At 34.5% G+C, this 27,672-nt stretch overlaps 1 protein-coding gene across 1 annotated transcript in view; it reads right to left on the reverse strand.

Moving 5' to 3' along the window:
• Positions 1-6,872: 6,872 nt before the first annotated feature.
• The window catches only part of LOC111044688 (major facilitator superfamily domain-containing protein 6-like), a 28,092-nt gene continuing 7,292 nt past the window's right edge, over positions 6,873-27,672 (reverse strand). Inside the window, exons 3-10 of the mRNA XM_039426632.1 lie at positions 26,557-26,831; positions 23,948-24,209; positions 21,227-21,417; positions 19,580-19,716; positions 16,567-16,682; positions 12,256-12,501; positions 9,185-9,349; positions 6,873-7,344 (exon numbers count right to left, since the gene is read on the reverse strand). Coding sequence (XP_039282566.1) covers positions 7,283-7,344; positions 9,185-9,349; positions 12,256-12,501; positions 16,567-16,682; positions 19,580-19,716; positions 21,227-21,417; positions 23,948-24,209; positions 26,557-26,831 — 1,454 coding nt within the window. The 3' untranslated portion in view covers positions 6,873-7,282. The remainder of the gene's footprint in view (positions 7,345-9,184; positions 9,350-12,255; positions 12,502-16,566; positions 16,683-19,579; positions 19,717-21,226; positions 21,418-23,947; positions 24,210-26,556; positions 26,832-27,672) is intronic.

The following is a 27,672-nucleotide window of genomic DNA, read 5'->3' on the forward strand; positions in this document are numbered from 1 at the left end:
ATTAAATATTAGAGGAAGATAAAACTGAGGCAATAATGTAGACCTGTATATAAATATTCACTTGATCCAACACATTTTATGAAATCAATCTCAATCCTTGATTTAACGTGTCTTAAACATTTTTGTCCAAAATAACAGATTTATATTGAAAATGTAAGATTGGTTGAAAGATTGTAATATAAAAAATGGCCCATGAAATAGTTATTTATGACATTAACATGGATAATGATGATTTTTGGGCCATACCGTTTATTTCGTCATGGAAAGGTAAATCGATTTCCAGGGATTTTTGCCACAAAGAAACAAGATGCCAAGTATGTGTATTAATACACTACCTCCGTAATCAAAGCCATAGTGCATGGCAGGTGGTTGATGGTAACGTCAGCACAGGTAGGGCTCCTACACCAATGAAAACACTAGCTGATATAGATCAGCTGAAATCAACAAATTTTTATTGGTGTAGGACAAGGAGGATCCTCCTTGGTGTAGGAGCCCTACCTGTGCTGACGTCACCAGAATGCACTATTGCTTTGTTTACGGAGGTATAGTGATTAATACCAGAGGGTGCTTGTGGTACATTAAGATAATTATTTCAAAGGCAGATCAACTTTGAAAATTATTTGAAATTTAACAGTTGATGTAACAGTTGTGTCATATTTAAAGTTGAATGTTAGTAGCTAAAAGTATATTTGATTAATCTTGTGAGGTAATGTCATGAAACATTCCATACTACAGATAATAACAAATTTCTAATACTACATTTAAGTATTTTTCTACCTACCTTACCAAGAAAAGGAGTGATAATAAATTTGATAGAAATATAAAAACAAGGATATTGAGATGAATTATAGTAAATGATGAGAGAATCAGTGAAACATTTCTTTAAAATGAAATAGAGAAATTTAAATATTAACAAAAACAAGAACTATATTAGTTGAACACTTATAATAAATCAGATAAACTATATAATATTTAATTAAAATAACACTAACTATTGTTAAGTTCTAATTAAGATAATTCAATCAGAATAATACTACATCATGTTTAATTTCTGATAAAATATTTAAAACTATTATCAGACTAATAACGAACCTTGAAAATTAATAAATATTTCATTCCATCGATTTGATCTTATAAGTTAATCATACAAACGTAACTTTATAAATGTATATAAATTGAATAAATTTAAGAGATATATTAAACATAAATCAAAATATATGATGTAATTGGAAAATCAAGAGATCGATTCAAAATATGATATTGACTAACAATGTGATGGGTTTTTTTATTAAAAACGTAATATCTTCATTAACTACAGAATTAATTGGTTCTAATAAATGAGAACTTTCAATGACTATCATTCTTGACTAATTATTTCACAGTGTAAGTCTTGATACAATTACAGTCCAATGCATTCATCAATATACTATTATTCAAAGTGTCCTCACGAAAGGTGTAACTGTCGAAGATTATAGATTATGAAATTTGCATTAAAAAATGTCCAGAATTTTTTTTTATATCGACCTTAGTTTTCGAGATCTATCGATTTTAATTCAGTATGATAACTAAAAATCTATCAGTAAAAATCTAATTCTTTGAGAAAAGTACATTCGTCGATAATTGAAGAGACTTAAAATGTTATAAAAAATCCACCTTATTTTATTAAAAATTAATATTTCAGCTTCAATTATGAAAAAGTTCTACAACATGCTACATTCGTCGAGTTCATACCCAAATTTCAAACAGTTTTTATCGATTTTTCAGGGTAACAATATATTTTCAATATGGAAAGACTTCGCCATTTTATAAGCTTTTGAATGAGCATGAACTTGTTAGGAAAATGTTAATATCAAAGTAATGAAAACTGCAAATATCTATGGTCTTCGGTTATCACACATTTTTTGGGACACTTTGTATATTAAAAGTAACTTTTTTCATTATAATAATATCTTAACTAATTCTGAAAGATAGCATGCAGAGCTGTAAATTAATTGATATATTTAAAGATTTTTATTCTATTAAGTGTAGGCTATAAATGAATTTAATCTACAATATGGCATAATTCAGTGGTCTCAGAAATATTGTAAACGTTTGACTAGTATGTTGAATGACTATTGCAATGATAAACATATACGATTCAAATATCCTGACAAAAAAATTGCAGACATGAGGTCAAGAGATTTTTAGATTAGAATTTCTCAATAAGCGGACAAAACAAACAGAATAACATTAAATAGAATAATATTTTTAAAAAACCAGCTTAAACAAACTAAAGAAACTTATAACTAAATCTAACTGCTACCAAAAACCTTATGTATAATATTAAAAGTCTTATAAACATTCATAAGCCTACACAATTTTTAACAACTTTTATAGTTACTGGGTGAAGTATATAGTTGAGCTTAATACATGTAAAAATATGGATCACGGAATAGTGGTTAACTAACAACTGAATATTCCAATTTTAATTCAGTATGATAACTAAAAATCTATCAGTGAAAATCTAATTCTTTGAGAAAGAAATTTCCAATAATATTCATATAATTTGTTCCTTTCTTTGACTTTTATGAGTTCTCACATTTGAGAAAAGTAAATTCGTCGATAATTGAAGAGACTTGAAAATGTTATAAAAAATCCACTTTATTTTAATAAAAGTTAATATTTCAGCTTCAATTATGAAAAAGTTCCACAACATGCTACATTCGTCGAGTTCATATCCAAATTTCAAACGATTTTTTCAGGGTAACAATATATTTTCAATATGGAAAGACTTCGCCATTTTATAAGCTTTTGAATGAGCATGAACTTGTTAGGAAAATGTTAATATCAAAGTAATGAAAACTGCAAATATCTATGGTCTTCGGTTATCACACATTTTTTGGGACACTTTGTATATTTAAAAGTAACTTTTTTCATTATAATAATTATCTAAACTAATTTTGAAAGATAGCATGCAGAGCTGTAAATTAATTGATATATTTAAAGATTTTTATTCTATGAAGTGAAGGCTATAAATGAATTTAATCTACAATATGGCATAATTCAGTGGTCTCAGAAATATTGTAAACGTTTGACTAGTATGTTGAATGACTATTGCAATGATAAAAATATACGATTCAAATATCCTGACAAAAAAATTGCAGACATGAGGTCAAGAGATTTTTAGATTAGAATTTCTCAATAAGCGGACAAAACAAACAGAATAACATTAAATAGAATAATATTTTTAAAAAACCAGCTTAAACAAACTAAAGAAACTTATAACTAAATCTAACTGCTACCAAAAACCTTATGTATTATATTAAAAGTCTTATAAACATTCATAAGCCTACACAATTTTTAACAACTTTTATAGTTACTGGGTGAAGTATATAGTTGAGCTTAATACATGTAAAAATATGGATCACGGAATAGTGGTTAACTAACAACTGAATATTCCAATTTTCATACAGTTCATAAGACAAATAATGTATAAAATGTACAATAATTATATATTTTCTTTATTATATTTATGTTTTAGTCTTATTCTTTATCACCTCTAGTTTTGTAAAAATAATCACTTAGTTATTGATGTTTTTCCAAAGTTCCCAATAAATTCTTTCCTTTCAAACATAAGAACAAAAACCGTTAATAGCTGATATAAATCTTACACTTAGCTACTTTTCCGAACACCAATATTTTACAAAATGAAACATAATATTAATCAATAGTAATTTAAAAAATTGGGAATAATAAATATATTCTCAAAGCTTAACCTCTAAATTTACTTCTACTATTAAATGAAGATTACTTTTTAATCTTCTCATTATAAAGGATATACACATCTTTATATTAATAATGATGGAGACTTAAATATCAATTGCTAAAAATTACAAAAATATGACATTGTTTTTCCAATGTTCTTTATCCATACAATATATTAGACTTATCAATATTTAGATATCATGAATCACTCACTCAGAGTCAAATAAAATGTATTATTTCATTTTCATACAAAAATGTGAATGAAAAACAATTTCGCGATTAATGAAACTTAATCTATTCTGAAATATGTAACTTATTAATAATTCAATAGCATTTGCAATCAGAATCTGAAGTCCAAATTTTACCCAGTATATAATAAATACTCAATAATTAGATTCGGTAATTTATCTGTAAAATACCTGTATAGCCTATTCTGATTTCAATGCTTTCCTTGTCCTATTACCATAGGTAAGGAAATTATTGCTTTCCAAAAAAATTAAGGTACCCTAATTACAAGTTTTCTATACGTTTCAAGGTCCCCTGAGACCAAAAACATGATTTTTATAATGTATTTAGTTGCAAATCATATAACAGAATTATATCATAACATAGCTGTTATTACTCAGTTGCATACAGGGCCGGTGACAGGGAGGGGTAGGGGGGGCCACAGCCCCGGGGCCCGGGCCCCCGGAGGGGGCCCGATCCGGGGCCCTAGGTCTGGTTTAAAATACAAATCAGTGGTCTTTTTGATTGGGCAATATTTCCTTTAACAGACTTCTTATCTAAAAATAAAGTTGGGTGTAATGCATTAATCAGTAGGGCAAAACTTGAGTTTTTCTTCTATTGTAGAATAGAAGAAAAGAAACGGTAAATTTGAAGGTGAGGGGTTTTAGTACTGTGGTGGCCCGCAGGTCCGGCCCGGCCGCCTGGTGGGTATTATCAAGTCTGCGAGGTAGCAGCATGCAGCATTGGCAACACTGCACTAGCCGTCATCGCGGCCAGCGGCAGTGTATCTGTCTAGCTTCTTTGTTTACTTATGTCTGTTGCACGCTGTCAATTTTCTGTGCGGTTTCGTGGATAGTTCTATCGTTCCGTTTCTGTTCCATTTGAATCACCTGATTCAGCTTACATTGAACAGACAGCATTTATTTTGAGATACGTGCATGAAACCGAAGAAGAAAGTGAACCCTACAAAGTGCAAGAACGACCTCTATGTTTTGCTGATTGCACAAAAAAGAGTGGCAAAGATATTGCTGAGCTTATCTTGAGTACTTTGAAACGCTATGAAATCCCTATAGAAGACTGTAAAGGCCAAGGGTACGACAATGGAAGTAACTTGAAAGGTGCCTATAAAGTAGCTCAGGCTTTCATATTATCAGCCAACAGCAAAGCTGTTTACTCTGTGTGCACTTGTCACTCCTTAAACCTTTGTGGTGAACAAGCAGCGGAGTGCTGTCCAGCGGCTATAACTTTTTTGGGGCTGTCCAAAAGTTATTCAACATTTTCAGTTCAAGCCCCCAGAGGTGGGATATTTTGAAAAATAGAATACCCGGATCTCTTCACTCCATGTCAAAAACACGATGGTCAGCAAGAGTGGATAGTGTAAGACCTGTTGCACCTCATCTTTCTGGAATAGTAGAAGCACTTGAGGAAGTGATCAAACTAAATTTGACAGCAGAATGTCGTCGAGACGTAGGGGGACTGAAGAAATACTTCAAGAGCTTCAACTGCCTTCTTCTTGCATCGGTTTGGTACAAAATATTGAAACCCATTGACACAGTCAACAGAGTTTTACAGAACCGTGGTGAAACCTTAGATGTAGCGTCAAAGAATCTAAGTCAATTGATAGAAGATTTGAAAGTTTTGCAGAATGATGGTTGGGATAAAATCTTCAATGAAGTTTTGGTCGTTGCTGAAAACATAGGGTGGCTGCAGCAACTTGAAGAGGAAGAGAAAAGAAGTAGGAAACAAAAAAGAGCAGCTGACGAGGATGACGAGGTGTGTGATGACAATACGGAACATGAACTTTATGCAAAGACCACTTTTAAGAACAAAGTTTTTAATGTCATTTTGGACAGTGTCATTGGGGACATGACAGTGTGTTTCAAGTCAGTCAGCGATTTGTGTAGTAACTTTTCTGTTTTGTGGTCATTCAAAGAAATGCCAGATGACCTGATCGAAACTAAATCTGCTGAACTAGTACAATGACACCAAAAGGATCTGGGAACCGATCTTCTTGAGGAACTGGTGAGTCTGAAGCAAATATATGAAGCAAACTTTGGTGGAAAAAAACTTTTACCCTTTGAACTTCTCACTAAAATTAAACTCTTCAATTTAGAATCTTTATTCCCAAATCTTACTGTTGCCTTGAGAATTTTTTCCACAATTCCAGCCACAGTCGCCAGTGCAGAACGTTCATTTTCAGTATTAAACAACGTTCTATGCTCAACAATGTGCCAAAACAGGTTGTCAAGCCTAGGTGTTTTGGCAGTGGAAATGGACCTAGTAAAATGAGCAAATGTAGATAGAATAATTGACAAATTTGTGTCAAGAAAAGCCAGAAGAGGAGTTTTGTTGTAATCATGGTGAGATTAAAGACTTTAATTGACGGAAAGTGTTGTTTACTTTGAAAAATGTAAAAAAAATCAATTATGTATAATCATAATTTCTCTACGTGAATTATATGTAATAATTATGTATATGGATTAATAAATCAATTTCTCCAATCAAAACATGTTGTATTTTTCTTTTTTAAATACCATTGTCTATTCAATTAATTCAACATTTACATACGGTATCTGTGATGCTTTAATTTGAATTTTCTATTGTATAATTTTTTTCGAAAAGGTTTCAATTAAAACCATTTTGTATTTCTTCAATGAGTGCCTAAATTTGTGGTTCACTTAAATATGAAACAGCCTGAAAAGATAATTTATGAATTAATAAGTGAAAACAGGTCTAGATTACACCAAAATGAGTTATTTTATCTGTAATTCAACATTGTTCTCAGGGACTGGGGAGTATCCCTAGACCCCCAGTACCCCACACAAACAAAACGCCTTCATGCATACCATACCTAGGGGCCCGGATTAGGTCCAGCCCTGGGGCCCGCGATTGCTCAAGCCGGCCCTGGTTGCATATCCATACTTTTCCACTGTTAAAATTAAACTTGAATTATAAATACACTTATGGAGTGAAAATGCACTTACATTGGTAGTGACGATCGTTTCGACCTGTTGTAAGTCATCATGTCATCATTAGACTGTAGGAATTTACTCTAATGTCAAGGTTATGTGTGGTAAGGGAAGGTGGAGGAATAGGAATAGCTGTTATATTGCACGAAAATTGTATAGAAAGAATAATTCCTTAATATACCATCTAATAATTTGTCAGTAAAATATCATCTCTGATATTGAGCTGCTTTATCAAGCAGCTATAATAATGTAGATGTAATAATGATTTGTAAACCAGCTAAGGAAGTTGGATATAGTCTCACGCCGTTGTTCGTTATATTCAGATTAATTTTCGAAATAAGTTGTCAAGATGCAGATACAGTAGTTTCTTTGGCTAGCTCGGGACTCTTATACTCGACTTCTACCCCTGTAAAACGAAAAACAACATTAATATATCAGTTAATATTTAGATAATCAATTGGAAGATTTGAGACAAAATTGAGAAATAGAAGAAGTTTTGGGCAATAGCCAGTTTTTCTTTTCTGACTATTGTATTGTTTGCTCTACCCAATAAATGAATAATTTAACACTATATTGAGAATCACGTTATAAAGTCAGTAGAAATTCTAGAAACGCATTTTTGCCGTTTTTCTGTTTCCACTGCCTTCTATAGTACATAACTGTGCTTCAAGTTATCCAGTATTTATTTTATTTATTTCTATGTCATGTAACCCATGTCATTGGTATTTATTAAACATGGAAAAACTGATCTAATATGAAGTTTCAAGACTTGTATAATATAAATTGTTTACTATATCAACAATTGATAATTATCAACAATTTATTTTACAGAATAAATCACATATACCGGGTTGAATGAACAGTTAATATTACATAAGATATACCGGTATCAGCTATCCTCTATAGAAGGCAGTGGCAAAACAGAGAATCGGCAACGCTGTTTTCCTATCTTACTCCACTGCCATTATAACTTTGACCTCCTATGGATACACAATGCAAGGCTAACCTAAAAAAATAAATTCGTATGCCTTTTAGCATAGAGAAACAATAGCATAAGTAGATATCCCATGGTGTAGGGCGTTTATGTCGCAACTTTTATTGTTATCTCAAGCCGATAGTCCACGTAGTTCTTTCCCATGATGCTTTAAGACGCTGGTAGTCTCTCATATTGCGCCGTTCATACACTCTGACCTGGTCAAAATAGTAAAAATCGACAGTAATCGTCTTGAGATAACAGTAAAAGTTGCAACATAAACGCCTTATACCATGGGATATCTACTTACGCTATTCTTTCTCTACGCTTTTAGTTAGTGAGAAGCCCCGTGCGGGAAGGTCCCACCTTGCTTGAATAATATATATTTTAATCCTTCAATGGACTTTACGACGGTTACATACTTCAGTCGGGACCAACAATAACCTGCCAATCCGATAAAGCTGAATTCCCATATATTAGTAAAAGTGACTAGCACAGTGAAACTATACCGTGATTTCCATGAGTTCTGATTGGTCTATTCCCACACACACACGGTATGAATGGTCCCATTAGAGCTTAAGGGAATCATATTCTCACTGTAGCGATCACTTTCACTACATTTTAAGTAGGAATGCAGGAGCGACCTGGTTGAAAACTTTCTGTGGGTATGAAATATATGAAAAGATGGCAAAAGAAGATATCCCATGGTATAGGTAGTATATGTTCCAAATTTTAAGACGAATTTTTGTTAACTCAAGTCGATTACTATACAGAGTGGGTGAAGAGTCCGAGAACGGCTTAATATCTCATACACAAAGGTAATTTGACGGTGTGTGTGATTGGGGATCCTACTCAAATTGAAAATACTACTTTACCATGACTTGAAAATATGGTCCACCATCTTGGATCCGCCATATTGAATGCAACTTAATATTTTTAAATGGGAAGGTGGTCATGAAATACATGATTTCGATAAGGAATTTCAAGAAAAAATGAATGGCGGAAACCGCATATCGATATCTCAAACCGTTTCAAAGATATTGACATTATGATTCAATACTATTCAAAGCAGAAAAGAGAGAAAAAAGTATGAGAACGGCGTAGTATCTCATGAAAAAATGAGATTCCAAGGTGGGTGTGATCGGGGATTCTACTCTGGCTTTGAACGCAACCATTTTCAATCGTACACTGCCATTATAACGTGGACCTCACTGTATACCATGGGATATCTAATGCTATCTTTTCTCTATGGTTTGAACTGGGATTAGCCTACCTTTAGGTTTGGTTGTAGCCGCCTGTGAAGGATGCCTGAACATGAGGTAGAGCACAGTGTGTGCCAGGCTGCAAACGAAGGCCAGTGCACTGTATACACGAAGAGTGTTGTTGCCCTTTAGCCACCTGTACAGGAAACCACCGCTTAGACTGCCCAGCGCATAACCTATAACCGACAAAAATAGGTTAAAAGTGTCAAAATATCACTAGACAATCATCAAGATATTACAGGAATAATTAAGAATCATTAAGATTTATAAAAATACTATTTTGTAAAAATAATTGAGGACTGAAAATTTTGTGAAGTGAACAGCTACAAGACTTAGGTCTTATGATAATAACCTTATCAAGTTGCACTGCAACCCGCAAAATATGCAATATATTTCCCCTTTCCTTCGTCATATGCCCTCAATATTGAGTTGGGCGATTGCAAGCATATAAAGACCAATTTCTAGGACACTTACTAAATGGACAATTAAACCTGAAGATTTGATAATCCATTATTTCTAATAAGTGTCCTGGAAACCAGGTCCAAGCGTAATACTTTAAGAATAATAGAACATAATATATTTTTAATATGTGAATATTTCCTATTTCACTTATAAAAATGTGAAATATTTCTTCTATGTTTAGTTTTGAAGCATCTAAATTTGAAAATCTACTTTGTGAAAATACTTGAGGACTGAAAATTTTGTGAAGTGAACAACTATAAGAATTAACCTATTTCAGACTATGTGTAGCCTTATCTAAATTTAGGAGAGGAATAGCACAAGGTTACCTTATATTTTCTGTCCCTATCATTTCGATGATGTACTTATTGTATGAATGAATCAATAAAGAATAAAGATCATAATGATTATAAACACTGAAGATCATAAATCATTAAGATCATAATGATTATAAACACTGAAGATCATACATCATTAAGATCATAATGATTATGAACACTGAAGATCAAAAATCATTAAGATCATAATGATTATGAACACTGAAGATCATAAATCATTAAGATCATAATCATTATGAACACTGAAGATCAAAAATCATTAAGATCATAATGATTATGAACACTGAAGATCAAAAATCATTAAGATCATAATGATTATGAACACTGAAGATCATAAATCATTAAGATATTATTCACGATGCTGGATTTAGACGATCTATTAGTTAACACCTGCTATTTGCCAAGTCAATGCTATAGTGGTACATTGGGATCAACTGACACTTACGAGACTCAGGTCGAGAAGAGACTCGACTCTAGTCGAGAGCATGTGTTTTCAAATGATGACGTCGCGGAGACTAGAATCAATGTGTCAAAAAAATCCAGTTTTCAATACAGGTTTTCAATGTGTCAAAATAATTCAAGTATCCAATTATTTGTCAAAATAAGTCAAGTTTTCAGTTCGAGTTCTTATTTGAGTTTCCAGTTCGTAATTTTGTTCAGTCTGTCTATAGTTATAAGTTAATCCAATTTTCATTTTGTTTTTTTTTGTGGCTTGGCGAAAGATAGCGTTTGCAACTCGGACTCTCAAACTCTACAAATTTGTCTTGACTCGATTTGATTTGACCTCAAACTTGAAAACTGCTACCTCGAGCACTACCTCCGTAAACAAAGCCTTAGTGCATTCTGGTGACGTCAGCACAGGTAGGGCTACTCACCACCTCCTGCACCAACAAAAACACTAGCTGATATAGATCAGCTGAAATCAACAAATGTGAGTTATGCCCGGTTGCAGAGTCGTTACATAAAATCAAACATAGCTATGTGAGACATAGTTTAAAATCACTGACATAAATGGTAGGTCGTTGCACAGTCATTTGCCGAAGCCCTTTTAGCTATATCTCGAATTAGCATCACACATAAGTCACACTGCAGCTCTATTCACTTCTTTCCGTACATGCTTATATCTAACCAATGTCTTGGCGTCGGGGAAAGTTTCAATCAACATCACTGTGAACAGACCTCACATAAAATTGATAAACAATATGGTGACTATTGGCTTTTGGCGAGATTTCTCACCATATTTAGCGATTTGGAGGTTATAAACAACTTGAAAAACATAGGGAAAGAAAAAAATAATTCACTTATAATGCAGATGGTTTTTCGTAAACATCTTTCAAAAAAAGCTATCACAACCTCTAAAATGCATTTGGCGGGAGTAGATATTGGATTTAACAGCACGACTTCGGGCCCATAACTTAACTGACCGTTTTTAGCTATTGAGACATAAATAAGCTCATTATGCAACGAAATCATGTGGGCGTTTTTAGTTTTATGGGAGCTATAGTTTACTTTGACATCTGTGCAACGGAAAGTGGATTTACGGCTTCGTAAATGAGTTAACTGCCTGTTTTTAACTTTGTGTGACGACTCTGCAACCGGGCATCTGACGACTATGCAACAAAATCATGTAATTGGGCGTTTTTAGTTTTATGGGAGCTATAGTTTACTTTGACATCTGTGCAACGGAAAGTGGATTTACGGCTTCGTAAATGAGTTAACTGCCTGTTTTTAACTTTATGTGACGACTCTGCAACCGGGCATCTGACGACTATGCAACAAAATCATGTAATTGGGCGTTTTTAGTTTTATGGGAGCTATAGTTTACTTTGACATCTGTGAAACGAAAAGTGGATTTATGGCTTCGTAAATGAGTTAACTGGCTGTTTTTATGTGACGACTCTTAAACCGGGCATTAGTGTTTTTATTGGTGTAGGTAGGAGGTGGTGAGTGGCCCTACCTGTGCTGACGTCACCAGAATGCACTATGGAGTTGTTTACGGATGTAGTGCCTCCAGCCGGCAAACACACATTTCCCGCCCTTTAGTGAGGTCCACGTTATAATGGCAGTGGATAAAGATAGAAGAACAGCGATGCCGATTCTTTCATTAATTAATTATATTTCTACACTGTCAAAAACATAATTGGCATCGTTGTGGACCTAGAAAAGGATAGTACCACCGGCTTTGTCGAATGATAGACAAGAATAGCAAAATCAAAGTTGATCAAATACTGTCATTATAACGTGGACCTCACCAAAGGTGCGAAATATACTAGTGAGTGACTGACCGAGGCCATCATCGAGACCGGCAACAATGCCCTGTGTGGTGGCGGACGTGCCAGGCGGCGAAATGGCGCTGGCATAGGCGACAATGGTGGTGTAGGTGAGTGCGTAGGTGGGGCCCTGCATCGCCAGCTCGATGGGGATCACCCACCATGGGTTGCTAAGCAACGACAGCAGACCCAGACGCATGCCGTATGCGAAGAAGCACAGGCTCAAGCAGTAGCCATAGCCGATGCGTGCCAGGATTTTGCCTGCAAACAAAGTAAAATAATTATTGTGTTCTTCAATGTTGTTTTCCATCACGAACTGCTTATTATTAAATCACATTTTTACTTGTAAGGAAAGTATTGCTTTCCGAAAAAATTAAGGTACCCCAATTTCTAAATTTCTATACGTTTCAAGGTCCCCTGAGTCCAAAAAAGTGGTTTTTGGGTATTGGTCTGTATGTGTGTGTGTGTGTGGTGTGTGTGTGTGTGTGGTGTGTGTGTGTGTGTGTGTGTGGTGTGTGTGTGTGTGTGTGTGTGTGTGTATGAGTGTATGTGCGTCTGTGTACACGATATCTCATCTCCCAATTAACGGAATGACTTGAAATTTGGAACTTAAGGTCCTTTTACTATAAGGATCCGACACGAACAATTTCGATCAAATGCAATTCAAGATGGCGGCTAAAATTGTGAAAATGTTGTCAAAAACAGGGTTTTTCGTGATTTTCTCGAAAACGCCTCCAACGATTTTGATCAAATTCATACCTAAAATAGTCATCGATAAACTCTATCAACTGCCACAAGTCCAATAGCATGAGAATCTCTACAATTAATGTTCAGTAACATTTTCACCTAAAATAAAAAATGAGCTCGAAATTCGAGAAAATGTGATTATCCAATTGCAAACTGTTGGCAACTGTTGATTCTATTAAATGATTCACTATGAAGAGATAGCAGACCTCGTGTGTATCCAGAGTTATTGCCCTGTCACCAGCTGGCTCAAATCTTTGAATAGTAGACTTGAGATGCGCGGGAACACTAGCGTCACGTGATACATTTTCATAACGGCAAGGAAAGTTGTGTGAGTGCGCCACACCAGATTTTTGTTATTAGAAAAAACGAATAGAGCCAATTTTTTTGAGTGTCACCAGCAGTAGGTAGGAGAGATGCTAGATACATGAAGATTGGTCCCTACACATTTCAACAGGTAGACGAATTCGTCTATCTGGGAACACTTGTGACAAGTAGTGGGAAAGTCTCAGCAGAGATTAACAACAGGATCATGGCAGGAAACAGAGCATACTATGCTAGTATCAAGTTATTCAAATCTCGAATGCTGTCAAGAGCTACAAAATTACATCTATACAAAGCATTGGTGAAGCCTGTGGTGTGGATCGGAAACATGGGTGCTTACTGCTGGAGATATGCAAAGACTGAGAGTTTTTGAAAGAAAGGTGATGAGAAGAATCTTGGGCCCTGTTTTTGAGAATGGTCTCTGGAGTGGAAGAAAAATTTTGAAATAGAGGAGTTCTTAAATAATGAAGACATTGTGCGGTCGATAAAAGCTGGCAGAATAAGATGGATGGGACACATGTTGAGAATGGGAGATGGAAGAGTGGTGAAATGTATATGGAAGGAGAAAATATATAACAGAAGAAGAAAAGGTCGACCAAGAAATAGGTGGACGGATGATGTGGAACGCGATCTAAGAACGCTTGGAGTTCGTAACTGGAGGAGGCAGGCCGAGGATCGAGACAGATGGAGAGGCTATGTGAGGGAGAGGGTTGAAGAGACCTGTAGAGCTGAGGAGTAAGTCAATTTTTTTCACAATAAATGTATTGGTTCTTGGAACCATGAAGATGGCAGACCTGCCGGAAGATCTCGTTGTCACAGTGAGTGATTAATTCATTTATTGCAAAAAATTGACTGCTAGTCGTTTTTTCTAATAGCGAAAAGTGATAAATTGTGTTTCATGGTGTTTCATGAATCATAAAAATTCCTATGCGTGCTAGAATTTTTCCTGCAACAACCAAACAATAACTCATTCGAACATCGTGATAATCGATATACTATTCTTAAGCCCCTTGCACAAAGAGACAATAGTGGCGAAACGGTTTGAGATATCGATGTGCGGTTTTCGCCATTCATTTTGTCTTCAAAATCTGTATCGAAATCATGTATAATATGACCAGCTTCTCATTAAAAAAAATGAAGTTAGATTCAAAATGACATACCAACAATTTTGAGTAGTTTTCTTCAACTGGAATAGTTTCCCCAATGAAACCTACTGTCAAATTATCCTTGTGAAAGAAATATTAAGCTGTTTCCATAATTTTCATCAACCTTTACACTGCTTATACACTTTTTATTTTATTAATGAGTATTCATGGGGCAAAATTATTGAAATTATAGAATGTTATCTCCATTCATCTATAACTTTGCTGTATTGTAAGCTATTGTATATAAGTGTATAAGCCAGTATATATTGTAATCTACATAAATAAAGTACTCAATCAATCAATCAATCAATCAATTCTGCACCATTTTTTATAATTTGTGAATAAATTAAATAGAATTCTTTACCAAGCCACATGTATCTCTGGTATGAGAACAACATCTACACTTGGGTCTTATTATAATAACCTTGCCAGGTTGCACTAGTGGCCTGAGATATCACAACCTGCTAGAAGGTTCTATCACAATCTGCTAGACAGACCTGGTTCTGTCTGCTAGCACTGCCTGATCGTAGGTTCGAATCCCGAAGGTGGCATGGAAGTTTGATTATCTCATCAATCACCTAAGCACAAGCAAAAACTATAATGTATTACCCGCAGAAATATGCCATATATTTCTCCTTTCAAGCCGAAACATGTCGTGACGAAATATTCTAAAAAGGGTACTCAGATTTATATTTTTATTTATATTCAAAAGTAGCCCTAAAGAAAAAAAATACAATTTCCCCTTTCCTTCGTGATATGCACTCAATATTAAGCTGAGAGATTGTAAGCATATAAGGCCCGATTTCTAAAGGTGCGTACAGACTTTCGCTCTGCTCCGCAATCGAACGTCACTCGAGCAGATCGATTGAAGATCGCAGGTGGAGCAAGAGTGGAACGCGAGAAGAGCGTGTAACAGAGTTCGAGCTTGGCAAGTTCCTATAGTGATGTCCACGTTATAATGGCAGCGTGTGATTTGCAATGGTGTTGCTATCCTTGTCTATCATTCAACAGAGCAGATGGCGCTATCTCTTTCACGCTTTGCGATGTTGCCACATCGTTTATCAACAATGTAGAAATTCAACTAATTCACAACATATTTAATCTCAATCATGAAAATTTATTATTACATATTTAAAAAATATATTTTCTTGACAAATAAAATATGATTAACTATTTTCAACAATACTGAACAGTTAAATTCATCAGATATACCAGTATCAGCTGTTTGGGTGGCAAGGCTGAGATCTGGCAACCTTTTTCTCCTATCTTCCTACATTGCCATTATAACTTGGACGTCACTATAGGGCGAACTAACCAATAGTTGCGCATGCGCGGTCAACGTTTTTGTTTGTAATGTTTGTTAATAGTTACGATCTTTGTGTTAGCAAATAGAATTATCAAAATTAATAACTAATCATTAAATTAAACCCAGATATGCCTGAATTAATTTTTTTTCGATTTTTTTTAAAAATTTTCATGTAACAGCATTATAATAACAGCAGTTATAAAAGCATTTATAATAATAGGTACCGGCATATTAGCATTTAGAAGAAAGAAGCTGAACTCCAATCAAGCCTTTCACCTTTCGACACATTGACAGACATTACCTTTTATAATAAAACATTAAAATAAATGCAATAATCATTATATTTACTATAAATGTATTATATAAACATAATGTATGATTAGGCTATCCAGCAATCCGCTGGTAAGAATATTTTATTTAGTTTTGTGACCCCATCAGCTGGATTGGACGTTTCACATTTGTGAGGTTAGGTTGTAGCAAAGTCAACAATAAGAAAAGAGCTGAGCGATCATCCTTCGAACATATTTCGGACCTCAAGCGAACCCTCGCGTGAGGTTCATGATCGGAGCGAGTGCGGAGTGTGTTCGAGGCGCGTATATCTGTAAGCACCTTAAGACACCTATTAAATGGACGATTCAACCTGCAGATTTAATGATCTATTATTTCTAACAAGTGTCCTGAAAACCAGGCCTATGCGTAATATTTTATGAATAATAGAACAGTAGACGAAGCGGTAACGTTAGGATAACTTCATAGATTTAAAAATAAAATATTCCAACGTTAAAATTGAACAAACATTAAAATTACCAGAGAAAATGAAGAATATGACCTCGGCGCCCAATGTCTCAGCGGCAATAGTGATGCCTTCAAGCAGTTTTATGTTCTCCGTGTAGTTGTGCTCTATGGCCAAATCTTCAAGGAACCTGAAACAGCAAATTGGGAAATTTCAATTTGAAAATGGTAATTTAAAGACCATTCTAATAGAAATTTAAATAATTACTAAAATAATACTGTACATAATTATTTTGAACTGGACTTGATCAAATGTTATGCTTTAAACAATATCTGAATAGAATAGAATATTTTTTATTTGTTCAATACACTACAGACATATGAAACACAACTATAGTCCAGTCAATATAGACATAAAAAAGGGGGTGTGCTTGCAATTCATATTGTAGTTCCGATTTTTTAATATATTATTTGGGTACATAAGAGAAGTCCAGAACCAATTTCTTCATGCAAAATTTCCTTGTGCTAGATACAGGGTGGCCCAAAAACCTCGTATTTTCAGCTCATTTTCCAGTTTTCAGCTATTTCTGCCAAATCTCGTAATCGGACAGAAAAATTTGCTCTCGCCTTTTTCTTAGAATATGAAATTCTGAATAAAATGAGATCCTTCGGAACTCTCTATCTCCAATAGGTACTGAGTTATGATTTTTCAAAAATGAGTGAAATTTGAAGAGAAAATCAATTTTTGATGAATTGTAGATTTTGATCAACAATATCTTCCGATTGTTACCATTTAGATGCATAATTCAAAATCCCTCTGGGCGTATTTTTGTGCTCTACAATCTGAGTTCAGGTAGAGCGCTCTATCTCATATAGATTTCCATGTACACCTGACAACAATGCTCCTTGTATTGTGAAAAACACCAAATTTTCAGCTTCAACCATCATCTCTTATGTACCCAAATAATATATTAAAAAATCATTTATATATAAAAAACTACAATAATATAAATTGCATGCACCAATGTATATAGTGACTGGACTACTATACAACTGAACATTGTTATGTTCAAAAAAAAATCTCTTCAATATTTAACATAATAAAAATATTGATATAGCCTATATATGTTGTTATCCTACATAAAAATTCATTTACACTATAAAAATTTCTTTCAACAAGGAACTTATAAAGATCGTTTTTGAAAGTCATGTTCTTAAATTTATATTTTATATTCTCTCAAAAAGAGTTAGCCTGTGAGGCTGAACGATAAAGTTGTTCCTGTTTCTGGTAAAATGTGAATGTACCTGTGCATTGGTCGTTAATTGGTCTGAGGACAAGACCAAGTCATGAGTTACTATTTATTTACTAATAATTATTATTAATGTTTAATAATCGAACATATTTATTTCAATGTTATACTACAATCTACAAATATTATAAAAGCATGTTTTCAGTTGAAACCAACAAATTTAAAATCCGACACAACGAAGAATTTTGAAGAATGTTGAAGTAACACATAACCTAGCTACATTTGGACTGTTGTATAAATTAGAATTGGAACCGTTTTGGGCTTAAGTCTGTGGTACTTTTCTGTAAGTTGTGTAATTCTGAATAATTGAATAAATAAAAACGAACTGAGAATATGGGCTCTAGCTTTCTGTCTGTTAGATAGTACCATAGAGAAACAATAGCATAAGTAGATATCCTATGGTATAGGGCGTTTATGTTGCAACTTTTACTGTTATCATATAGACCACGAAGTTCTTTCCCGTGAAGCTTTATGACGCTGGTAGTCTCTCATATTGTGCCGTTCATACACTCTTACCCGGTCAAAACAGTAAAAATCAATAATAATCGACAGTAATCGGCTTAAGATAACAGTAAAAGTTGCGACATAAACGCCCTATATCATGGGATATCTACTTACGCTATTGTTTCTCTATGATAGTACCTTGTTTTTCTACAATTTGTCTCCAACTAGGATGAAGCTCGGAATGCCTGACCGCCCACGGACTGGGCGTAGCCTTAACGGAAGAAATGGCTGTCAATACTTCATATTTCAAGTTTTATATATATATATATATATATATATATATATATAATATATATATATATATAAATATAATTATATATATAGTAAGAATTAATAAAATTGTATCTAGATAAGGCACGACTTTACGGAGTTTATGTGAGTCTTTTATGTATGCTTTTCAAATAAATAAATAATCAACCTCCTCGAGACAAAAAGCCATATTTTATTCTAGCAATTCACAATTTTAAAGCCCTCTTCTAATCTATTTTGATCCGTATTCCTTATTTTATTTTTGTTCTAAGGGATCTTACAGTTAGACAATTAGTTTGTAACATGCATAATGACTTGTTAATTCAGTTTCTTGCAAATTATTATTTTTTGGTCAAAATTCTAAGAGATGCTGAACTAGTTTGCTCGTATAGTTAGTTGTAAATCTGTACTAGTTAATAGATTTCAATCTAAATAATCATCCCTCTTCCATTACCCAAGCATAAAATACAAATGGAATTAAATAGAGAATGCATTTATTCAAATGCTTAAATAATAGTAAAATAATAATCAATTAATAGTAATTAATAATTTAATTTGTTAAATATAATCATAAAAGACAAGACCAGACTAGCTAATTTATTAATTGTAATAAAGAATGATGACAAATTATGACTATCAGTTCCATGTTAAGGGACTATTCTTTATTCTTCTTCACTTATTCTTACAATATAATTAAAGTACATGTAATGATTAAAATGTAGTACTTTATCATATAAAGTACACCATTAAAATGATTGGGAGATGAAAAATAAGTTAACCTTGTGCCATTCCTCTCCTAAATTTAGATTAGGTTGAACATAGTCCAAAATATGTTATATGGGTCTGGCTAATGAGAAAACTATCACCAATTCAAGGACGTGATGCATGAATATTTTTTCATTTCTAAAATGACAACACATTAAGTAGCTACATAAGTTTCTACTTTAGTTAGCAGTTGTTAATAATCAAAGATGATGTTGCAATAAGCATGCTAAAGCCATACAACACTAAATGAATAAAGTTACCAAAATAGATAATAAATAATGAAGCTGTCACAGATACCAACGAGGACAGTGAAGGCGAGAAAGACGGCTATGTGAGGATGCTTGGATAACTCCACCATATCCTTCACTATGTTCTCTGATCGCGGCAGGGGCGGCAGCTGAAATTAAAAAAAAAAACACAACTAAACACTAGCTTTGTAACAAGTATCTACTGCCACTGAAGCTGAAATTTGGTTTCCAGTGCCATTGGGTAAAAGACGAATATGTACTCCTTAGGGTGGCCAGGAGAATTTGTCTTGAACATGTGTGTACACGCATGCTCGCCATGCATGTTGTGTCATCAGCGAGAGGCTTCGAACAAACAACAGCTGTTTGACAACAGCTTCCAACATAAAATAAGCAGCTTCCAAACAGTAACAATGAATGAAAAATTACAATTTACAATTATATAAAAATAATTTAACCTCAAATAGAGCAGCAAATGAGAAAAGATATCGAAGCTACAAAAACCTAACCTCAAAAACTTTTGTTCGATGCCTTTCGCGGTGATGACACAATTTAATAATGTGAAATATTTCTTCTATGTTTGGTTTTGAAGCATCTAAATTTAAAAATCTACTTTGTGAAAATAATTAAGGACTGAGAATTGTGTGAAGTGATCAACTACAAGACTTAACCTATTTCGGACTATGTGTAATCTTTTCTAAATTTGAGTGAGCAATAGCGCAAAGTTACCTAATTTTTTTTCTCCCTCTCATTTTTATGATGTACTTATTGTATGAATCAATCAATATATGACGACATGTGTATGTACACACTTGTCCTATCATTAGTGGCCACCCTAATTGATGTTTTTTCCATTCCTCGAGAGACATGAACTCCTTACTGATATTTTTTAAACATTCATCTCTTACCTTGTGATATTGAATCAGAATATCAGCTGCTGTAGCTCCAGTAATAAAAGACACCTAAATTATAATTTGAATGAATAAATAAATGAATTACATTGGAATAGTTTGTGATAAATCGCAAAGTTGCTATAGTAAGGTCCACGTTATAATGGCAGTGGAGAAAGAAAGGGGAACAACGTTGCCGATCCTATGTCTTGTCAATGTCTTCTATAGACGGTAGCTGATACAGGTTTATTGATGCAATATCAACTGTTCATTCTTGTTTAAAATAATCGAATATATTTTATCAAGCGAGAAATTATATTTTTTAATAATTTCATACAGCTGTTTTTTCACCAAGTTACATTGAAATATTGAATCGCATGCGTCATTTCATGCAATTTATAATCCACTCGACAGCTGATTTATGATGAATAATTCTATAGTCTGATTTTTACTCTAATATTGGCGTATGAAGGAGGCTCCTTTTCCTTTCATATTATCCTTGAAATGCAAAATTTCCAAAAACCATGTATATACATCGACGCACGATTTAAAAAGGAACATACCTGTCAAATTTCATGAAAATCTATTAACGCGTTTCGCCGAAACTAAATGCGAAACATAAAGAGGAATGTAAAATCGACGACTTGTATCTTAGACCTCACTTCGCTCGGTCAATTATTATGAATGTAAACAAATAACTGAAATTAAACGTGAATCATTTTCAAATACTGCCAGATAAGTGTATTGAAATAATAGATAGGAAGTTAATTACCTTCAAAGTGAAACAGCAGATGACGTCACAGATCATGCAGACAAGAGCAATGGAGAAGGCGGGAGTGTAGTCCTTGATTCCGCTGTCACCAGAATACACATCGACCGCATAACCACCCAGAAGAGCGAATATGCCGAACCCGATTGTGCCCCACACACGCTGTTTGCCGTACTTCTTTTCCTGGCCATCGCCTGACAACAAAACAAAATTTAAGGCTTTATTTATACAATCTCTATACATCACCAGCAATAGCAAGGTCACCCTGGCCAAGCACTTGGCAAAAGGCTGCTAGCAGACGCAAGCTCTTACTTCACTAGCTGGCTGGTGAGGTTGGGTAGAAGTCAGGTCAAGCAGTTAATTGCTCTGATAACTGAACATGGCCACTTCAAGAAACATCTCCATTGTTTATTGTTTTTGAAGGGACGGATTCAAGGATCCAAAGGTTCATAGAACCCCACACGTCAACCGAAGCTTATTGTGTTCCCAAGTAGTATGTTAGTTAGGCAAACCAATACCTAAGTCCTTTACAAGAGCCAGGAGTTTTTCCCTATACTAACATTCCATTCATCACCTGGTTGTAATCCTTGTCGCAATCCAGTGTGATATGCTTGGCAGTCTCTTCAGACTGATTAGTCCTCGTGACCTACGTGAGTCCCACTCCTGGCCTTCTTTGTAGGCCAAGTCGGCCTACAGGGCGCCCGGCCACCTTCGACCCAGCCTATTAAGCGAGTTTGGGGTGATAGATCCATGACATCTGTAATTCAGACGTAATATGCCTTCTTATATAACACAGCAACTATATGACAATAAACATTTCAAACCACCTTTGTACAGAGTACAAAAATGTGTTTCTGCTTTTAAAGTGTAAAGCTGGGTTTATACCAAAATTATAGAAAAATGTTAATCACTCAATACTTATAGATTCTATTTGATTGAACGGAACTTATCAAACACATATGTTCATCATGTGTATGATAAGTTATGTTCAATCTAATAGAATCTATAAGGATGGGTCTAAACGCGGCTTTGAATGTTGATAGGAGTGACACATGACAACCTACATTTGAACTATAGTATAATAAATTGAAATAGAAACAGTGTTAGGTATGACGCTGTTGTGCTTTTCTAGGCACATAATATCATAAATATAATAGTTGTAGGTTGTACAGCACGAAATAATGAAGGAATAGTACAACGAATAATAAGTCATTTTCCTTTTTGAAACATTCATTATTAAGACCTCTTCTACTATCATTATACAATGTACTGGTTGGATGATGAGATTAAATGTGAAAAATCTGGGAATACATATTTGAAACTCACTCCTGTACATAGTTTTTCTTCTATGTTTAAATCGTTGATTTAAAGAGTGTCATATAGTCATATGACATGGCCTACATTTGGAGTATAATAAATTTGAAGAGGAATAGTTTCAGACCTTTCCTCAAGTATAAGAATTATTGTAAATACTGATATAATAAATCCGTAAAGAAATAGTAAACGGCTTGCCATAGAAAAATACTAGGTCTAATTCTTTATTAACATGTCCACTATTAGCATATTTTCTACTATCACTATACCTGATAGTATACTGAGTGAGGAAACAGCTTGATATTTCTGTTACAAGGATAATTTGAAAATTGGTTTGATTGGGGGAATAAAAAAACTAAATTTCTGTGGCTTCAAAATTTTGCTTCATCTTGGAACAGACTTTTTGAATCCAATGTCATTTTTTCAAATAGGAAGGTGGTCATGTGGTACATGATTTCGTTACAGAGTCTCAAGAGAAAATTAATGGTGAAAACTGCACATCGACATCTCAAACCGGCCCAAAGAAATTCACATTTGAATATATCAATAAATCATACAAAAATTCAATAAATGAGTATATAAACAGCCTGACATATCATTAATTACTGTTTAAAGTTTTGTTCAATTAGTGTAGTCTAGATTATTTTTAGATTTTCAATTGACCAATTTATTTAATATTTGTTTGATTTATTAGTATCTTTAAATAATGTGAATATATTTGGAAAGGTTTGAGATATGTGCGGGTTTCACCATTAATTTTCTCTTGAAATTCTGTATCGAAATAATGTATCCTCATAACCAGCTTCCAATAGCTAGTAGTTCTGTGAACAGTAGACCTCACACAGTTTTCTCACCCACAAGTAACTGGTGTCACCTGTTCACCGGCTTCTCCAGACATCTGTGCAATGCATGCAATGAATAATCCACTTGTCAACTGATTGATTATGAATGATTCTATAGTCTGATTAATCCTATCTTCAGAGTAGATGATATATAATAGTGATATCGGAGTATGGAGGAAATTCCTTTTCCTTTCATATTATCCTTAAAATGCAAAATTTCGACGCGCTGTTAAAAAAGGAATATTTCTGTCAAATCTCAAAGAATTCTATCAACGCGTTTGGCCGTAAATGCGTTACATACATACATACATACAGACAGACGAAAGAAAATCCGAGTTAAAACTGCATTCGGTCAAAAAATAATGACGTTGAATTCAAAATGTCGGATCCAAGATGGCGGATCAAAATTCTGAAACCACAGAAAAGTAGCTTTGATTCAAATAGGATCCCTAATCAAACCTTGAAACAATACTTTTATATTAGATATATGGAAACGTTAGAAGAATCATAAATCTTCATTAATCGAATCTTCACAATAATTTTCAATCTGAATTTGTACCCTACTTACCGAGAACGTCAAAGCATATGGTGTCCGATATACTGTTAATTACATTGAAGCCAATCGACCCGAGACTCATGAATATCACGTACAACCAGAATATCATGCCTTTGTAGAACTGTGTGTTGTCTCCATGATCCACCGACGGTGAGACTGGTAAACAGGTGAAGTTGCACGATTGCTTGCATTCTGGGAACAGGTTCTCACAAGTCGAACTGTTCTCAGAACCTGAGCAAACATCCTGGCATGTGGTCAAGTTCAAAAGGGAAGTCTGAAACAATCCAAGCAAATAACGGGTGATTTTTTAAGAGCTTGAGAACTTTTTTAAACAATAAAACGCATAAAATTTGCAAAATCTCATCGGTTCTTTATTTGAAACGTTAGATTGGTACATGACATTTACTTTTTGAAGATAATTTCATTTAAATGTTGACCGCGGCTGCGTCTTAGGTGGTCCATTCGGAAAGTCCAATTTTGGGCAACTTTTTCGAGCATTTCGGCCGGAATAGCCCGAATTTCTTCGGAAATGTTGTCTTCCAAAGCTGGAATAGTTACTGGCTTATTTCTGTAGACTTTAGACTTGACGTAGCCCCACAAAAAATAGTCTAAAGGCGTCAAATCGCATGATCTTGGTGGCCAACTTACCGGTCCATTTCTTGAGATGAATTGTTCTCCGAAGTTTTCCCTCAAAATGGCCATAGAATCGCGAGCTGTGTGGCATGTAGCGCCATCTTGTTGAAACCACATGTCAACCAAGTTCATTTTTGGCAACAAAAAGTTTGTTAGCATCGAACGATAGCGATCGCCATTCACTGTAACGTTGCGTCCAACAGCATCTTTGAAAAATATACGGTCCAATGATTCCACCAGCGTACAAACCACACCAAACAGTGCCTTTTTCCTGATGCATGGGCAGTTCTTGAACGGCTTCTGGTTGCTCTTCACTCCAAATGCGGCAATTTTGCTTATTTACGTAGCCATTCAACCAGAAATGAGCCTCATCGCTGAACAAAATTTGTCGATAAAAAAGCGGATTTTCTGCCAACTTTTCTAGGGCCCATTCACTGAAAATTCGACGTTGTGGCAGATCGTTCGGCTTCAGTTCTTGCAGGAGCTGTATTTTATACGGTTTTACACCAAGATCTTTACGTAAAATCTTCCATGTGGTCGAATAGCACAAACCCAATTGCTGCGAACGGCGACGAATAGACATTTCACGGTCTTCAGCAACACTCTCAGAAACAGACGCAATATTCTCTTCTGTACGCACTGTACGCATTCGTGTGGTTGGTTTAATGTCCAATAAAGTAAACTGAGTGCGAAACTTGGTCACAATCGCATTAATTGTTTGCTCACTTGGTCGATTATGTAGACCATAAATCGGGCGTAAAGCGCGAAACACATTTCGAACCGAACACTGATTTTGGTAATAAAATTCAATGATTTGCAAGCGTTGCTCGTTAGTAAGTCTATTCATGATGAAATGTCAAAGCATACTGAGCAAATACTAATGCATGAAAATCATAACCTCAAAAAAATCTGAGCAAATACTAATGCATGAAAATCCTAACCTCAAAAAAATCACCCATTAGAAACGATAATCAGACATTATCCTTTGAAACATTACTATCGCCATAGAAATCATATGTTCCAGTGCACTGGTTGTAAACTGTTTCTGATTTGACCATGTTCAAATGTCTTGACCGAGCTAGGTGAACCCGGGCATATGTGTTGAAGATGATGGATAAAATCATTCGAAAGTTATCGTCGAACAAAAAAACCCTGTCAGCTGTAAGTTTTCTTTATAAATAACATTAAGGCTCAACTCACACTGGCTCGACAAAAATCGTAGGAGACTCTAGTCTCTCGACCTTACGATTTTCTTGCTCATTGTCGCTACTTCAGTTCCATGCTACTCCATTTTCTAAGTGTTTTTGGGTAGTTGAGAAGTTGATATTGTGGTAATTATTCATATTGAATGAAAAAGACTAAGAAATTTTCAAAAACCACATATTTATTGATACTTAGAACTGAGTTTATCAGAGATTGACAATGGTGTAATAACCGAAACCGGTCTTTCTAAGTATCAATAAATTTGTGGTTTTTGAAAATTTCAAAATTTCATTCAACACCATTTTCTAAGCTTACTTTATTAAAAATTAATATAACATCTAATTCGTCACTACTTGGCATATAACAAATTTTATAATAATTATTATCGTATGAGTATATTGTCTTATATAATTCTTATTATTGTCTTATCTAAAATAATGAAACATCATTTTCATCAAACATAACCTCATTTTCATTAAAAATGCATGGTACTATGCAACTCACATGGAGGCTCGACCAACATGTCAAGTCGACGCTCGACTCAGTCTCACAGTCGCGAAGTCGCGGAAACTAGAGTCGACTGGTCTGAGTATCACCATTTGAAAACACATGCTGTGTCGAGAAGAGACTAGAGTCGCAGTCTCTTCTCGACTAGAGTCGCGTAAGTGTGAGTTGAGCCTAATACTTCCAACTCAAGTTGGAAGTGAATCATCAACTCAGTTGATACTTTCAACTACTTTCAGATACTTTCAAATCAGTTTTAACTTCATCCGATTCTCACTCACCTGATTCTGGCAGACGAGATATCCGTTGCACCTGGTTTCACTTTCGGCTGGCAGCGGCAGACTAGTGAGCAGGACAAAGAAGACAGTAGTGCTCATGAGCAAGGCGAGAAAGAGCGCCTTGCGCGCGCCGCGAAACAGGTCGAACGCATAGCCGAACACCGGTTTCGCAAGCAGAAACATGATCGGCAGAATCGACGTGATTATGCCCATCACCACTTCAGAAATGCCCAGCTGTTTGCCGAAAACTGGAAGAAATGGCAGGACAGGACCCATGCCTGCAAAATATCACATTCGGATCCACTTTATGTATTTTATACTCCAAGTTTCAAACTTTGTAACTATCATTAAGGATCAATAAATTTGTTTTCATGTTTAACTTTAATCTAAATACAGTAGTTCATTTTAAAATAAATACAGTATTTCAAGTTTAGTATGAATATCCTATTATATTAAGCGAGTAATTTCTGTATTTATAAGTTATATCTGGTTATTTATGTTTAACGGATCTCGAAAACGGCTCTAACGATTTTCACGAAATTTGGAACATAGTAGTTTATGATATAAAGATTCGATTGCACTAGATCTTATCCTTGGGAAAACTCGCTGAATGACATTAAAAGGATAATTCATCCTTGGCTGAAACAGCTGTGGATAGTAAAAAAGTGAGTGAGCGAGTGAGTATGTGGAAAAATCAAAATATCGCATCCCCGAAATTCATAAGCTAACGTATAGCCAGCTGTAAAATATAAACAGTATCATTTTAGAGAATTGTGTTTTGTTTATCAATGAATAAAAATAACGAGCGAAGCTCGGTGCCCCGATATTGAATACGATTACAGTAGTGAAGCTGCGCTTACACCAAAGTTATTAACAAAATGTTTATTTATTTGTCCTTATAGATTCTATTAGATTGAACATAACTTATCATACACATGATGCACATATGTGTTTGTCAAGTTCCGTTCAATCTAATAGAATCTATAAGGACGGGAAAATTAACATTTTGTTAATAACTTTGGTGTAAACGCAGCTTAAGATTTTTTGTCTTATTAAAAAAATAAATGAATCGATGTTTAAGAAGGGTTTTATGATACACTCCTATGAGACAATACACAC

The sequence above is a fragment of the Nilaparvata lugens genome, chromosome 4, assembly GCF_014356525.2.
Source record: "Nilaparvata lugens isolate BPH chromosome 4, ASM1435652v1, whole genome shotgun sequence".
Lineage (NCBI taxonomy): Eukaryota > Metazoa > Arthropoda > Insecta > Hemiptera > Delphacidae > Nilaparvata > Nilaparvata lugens.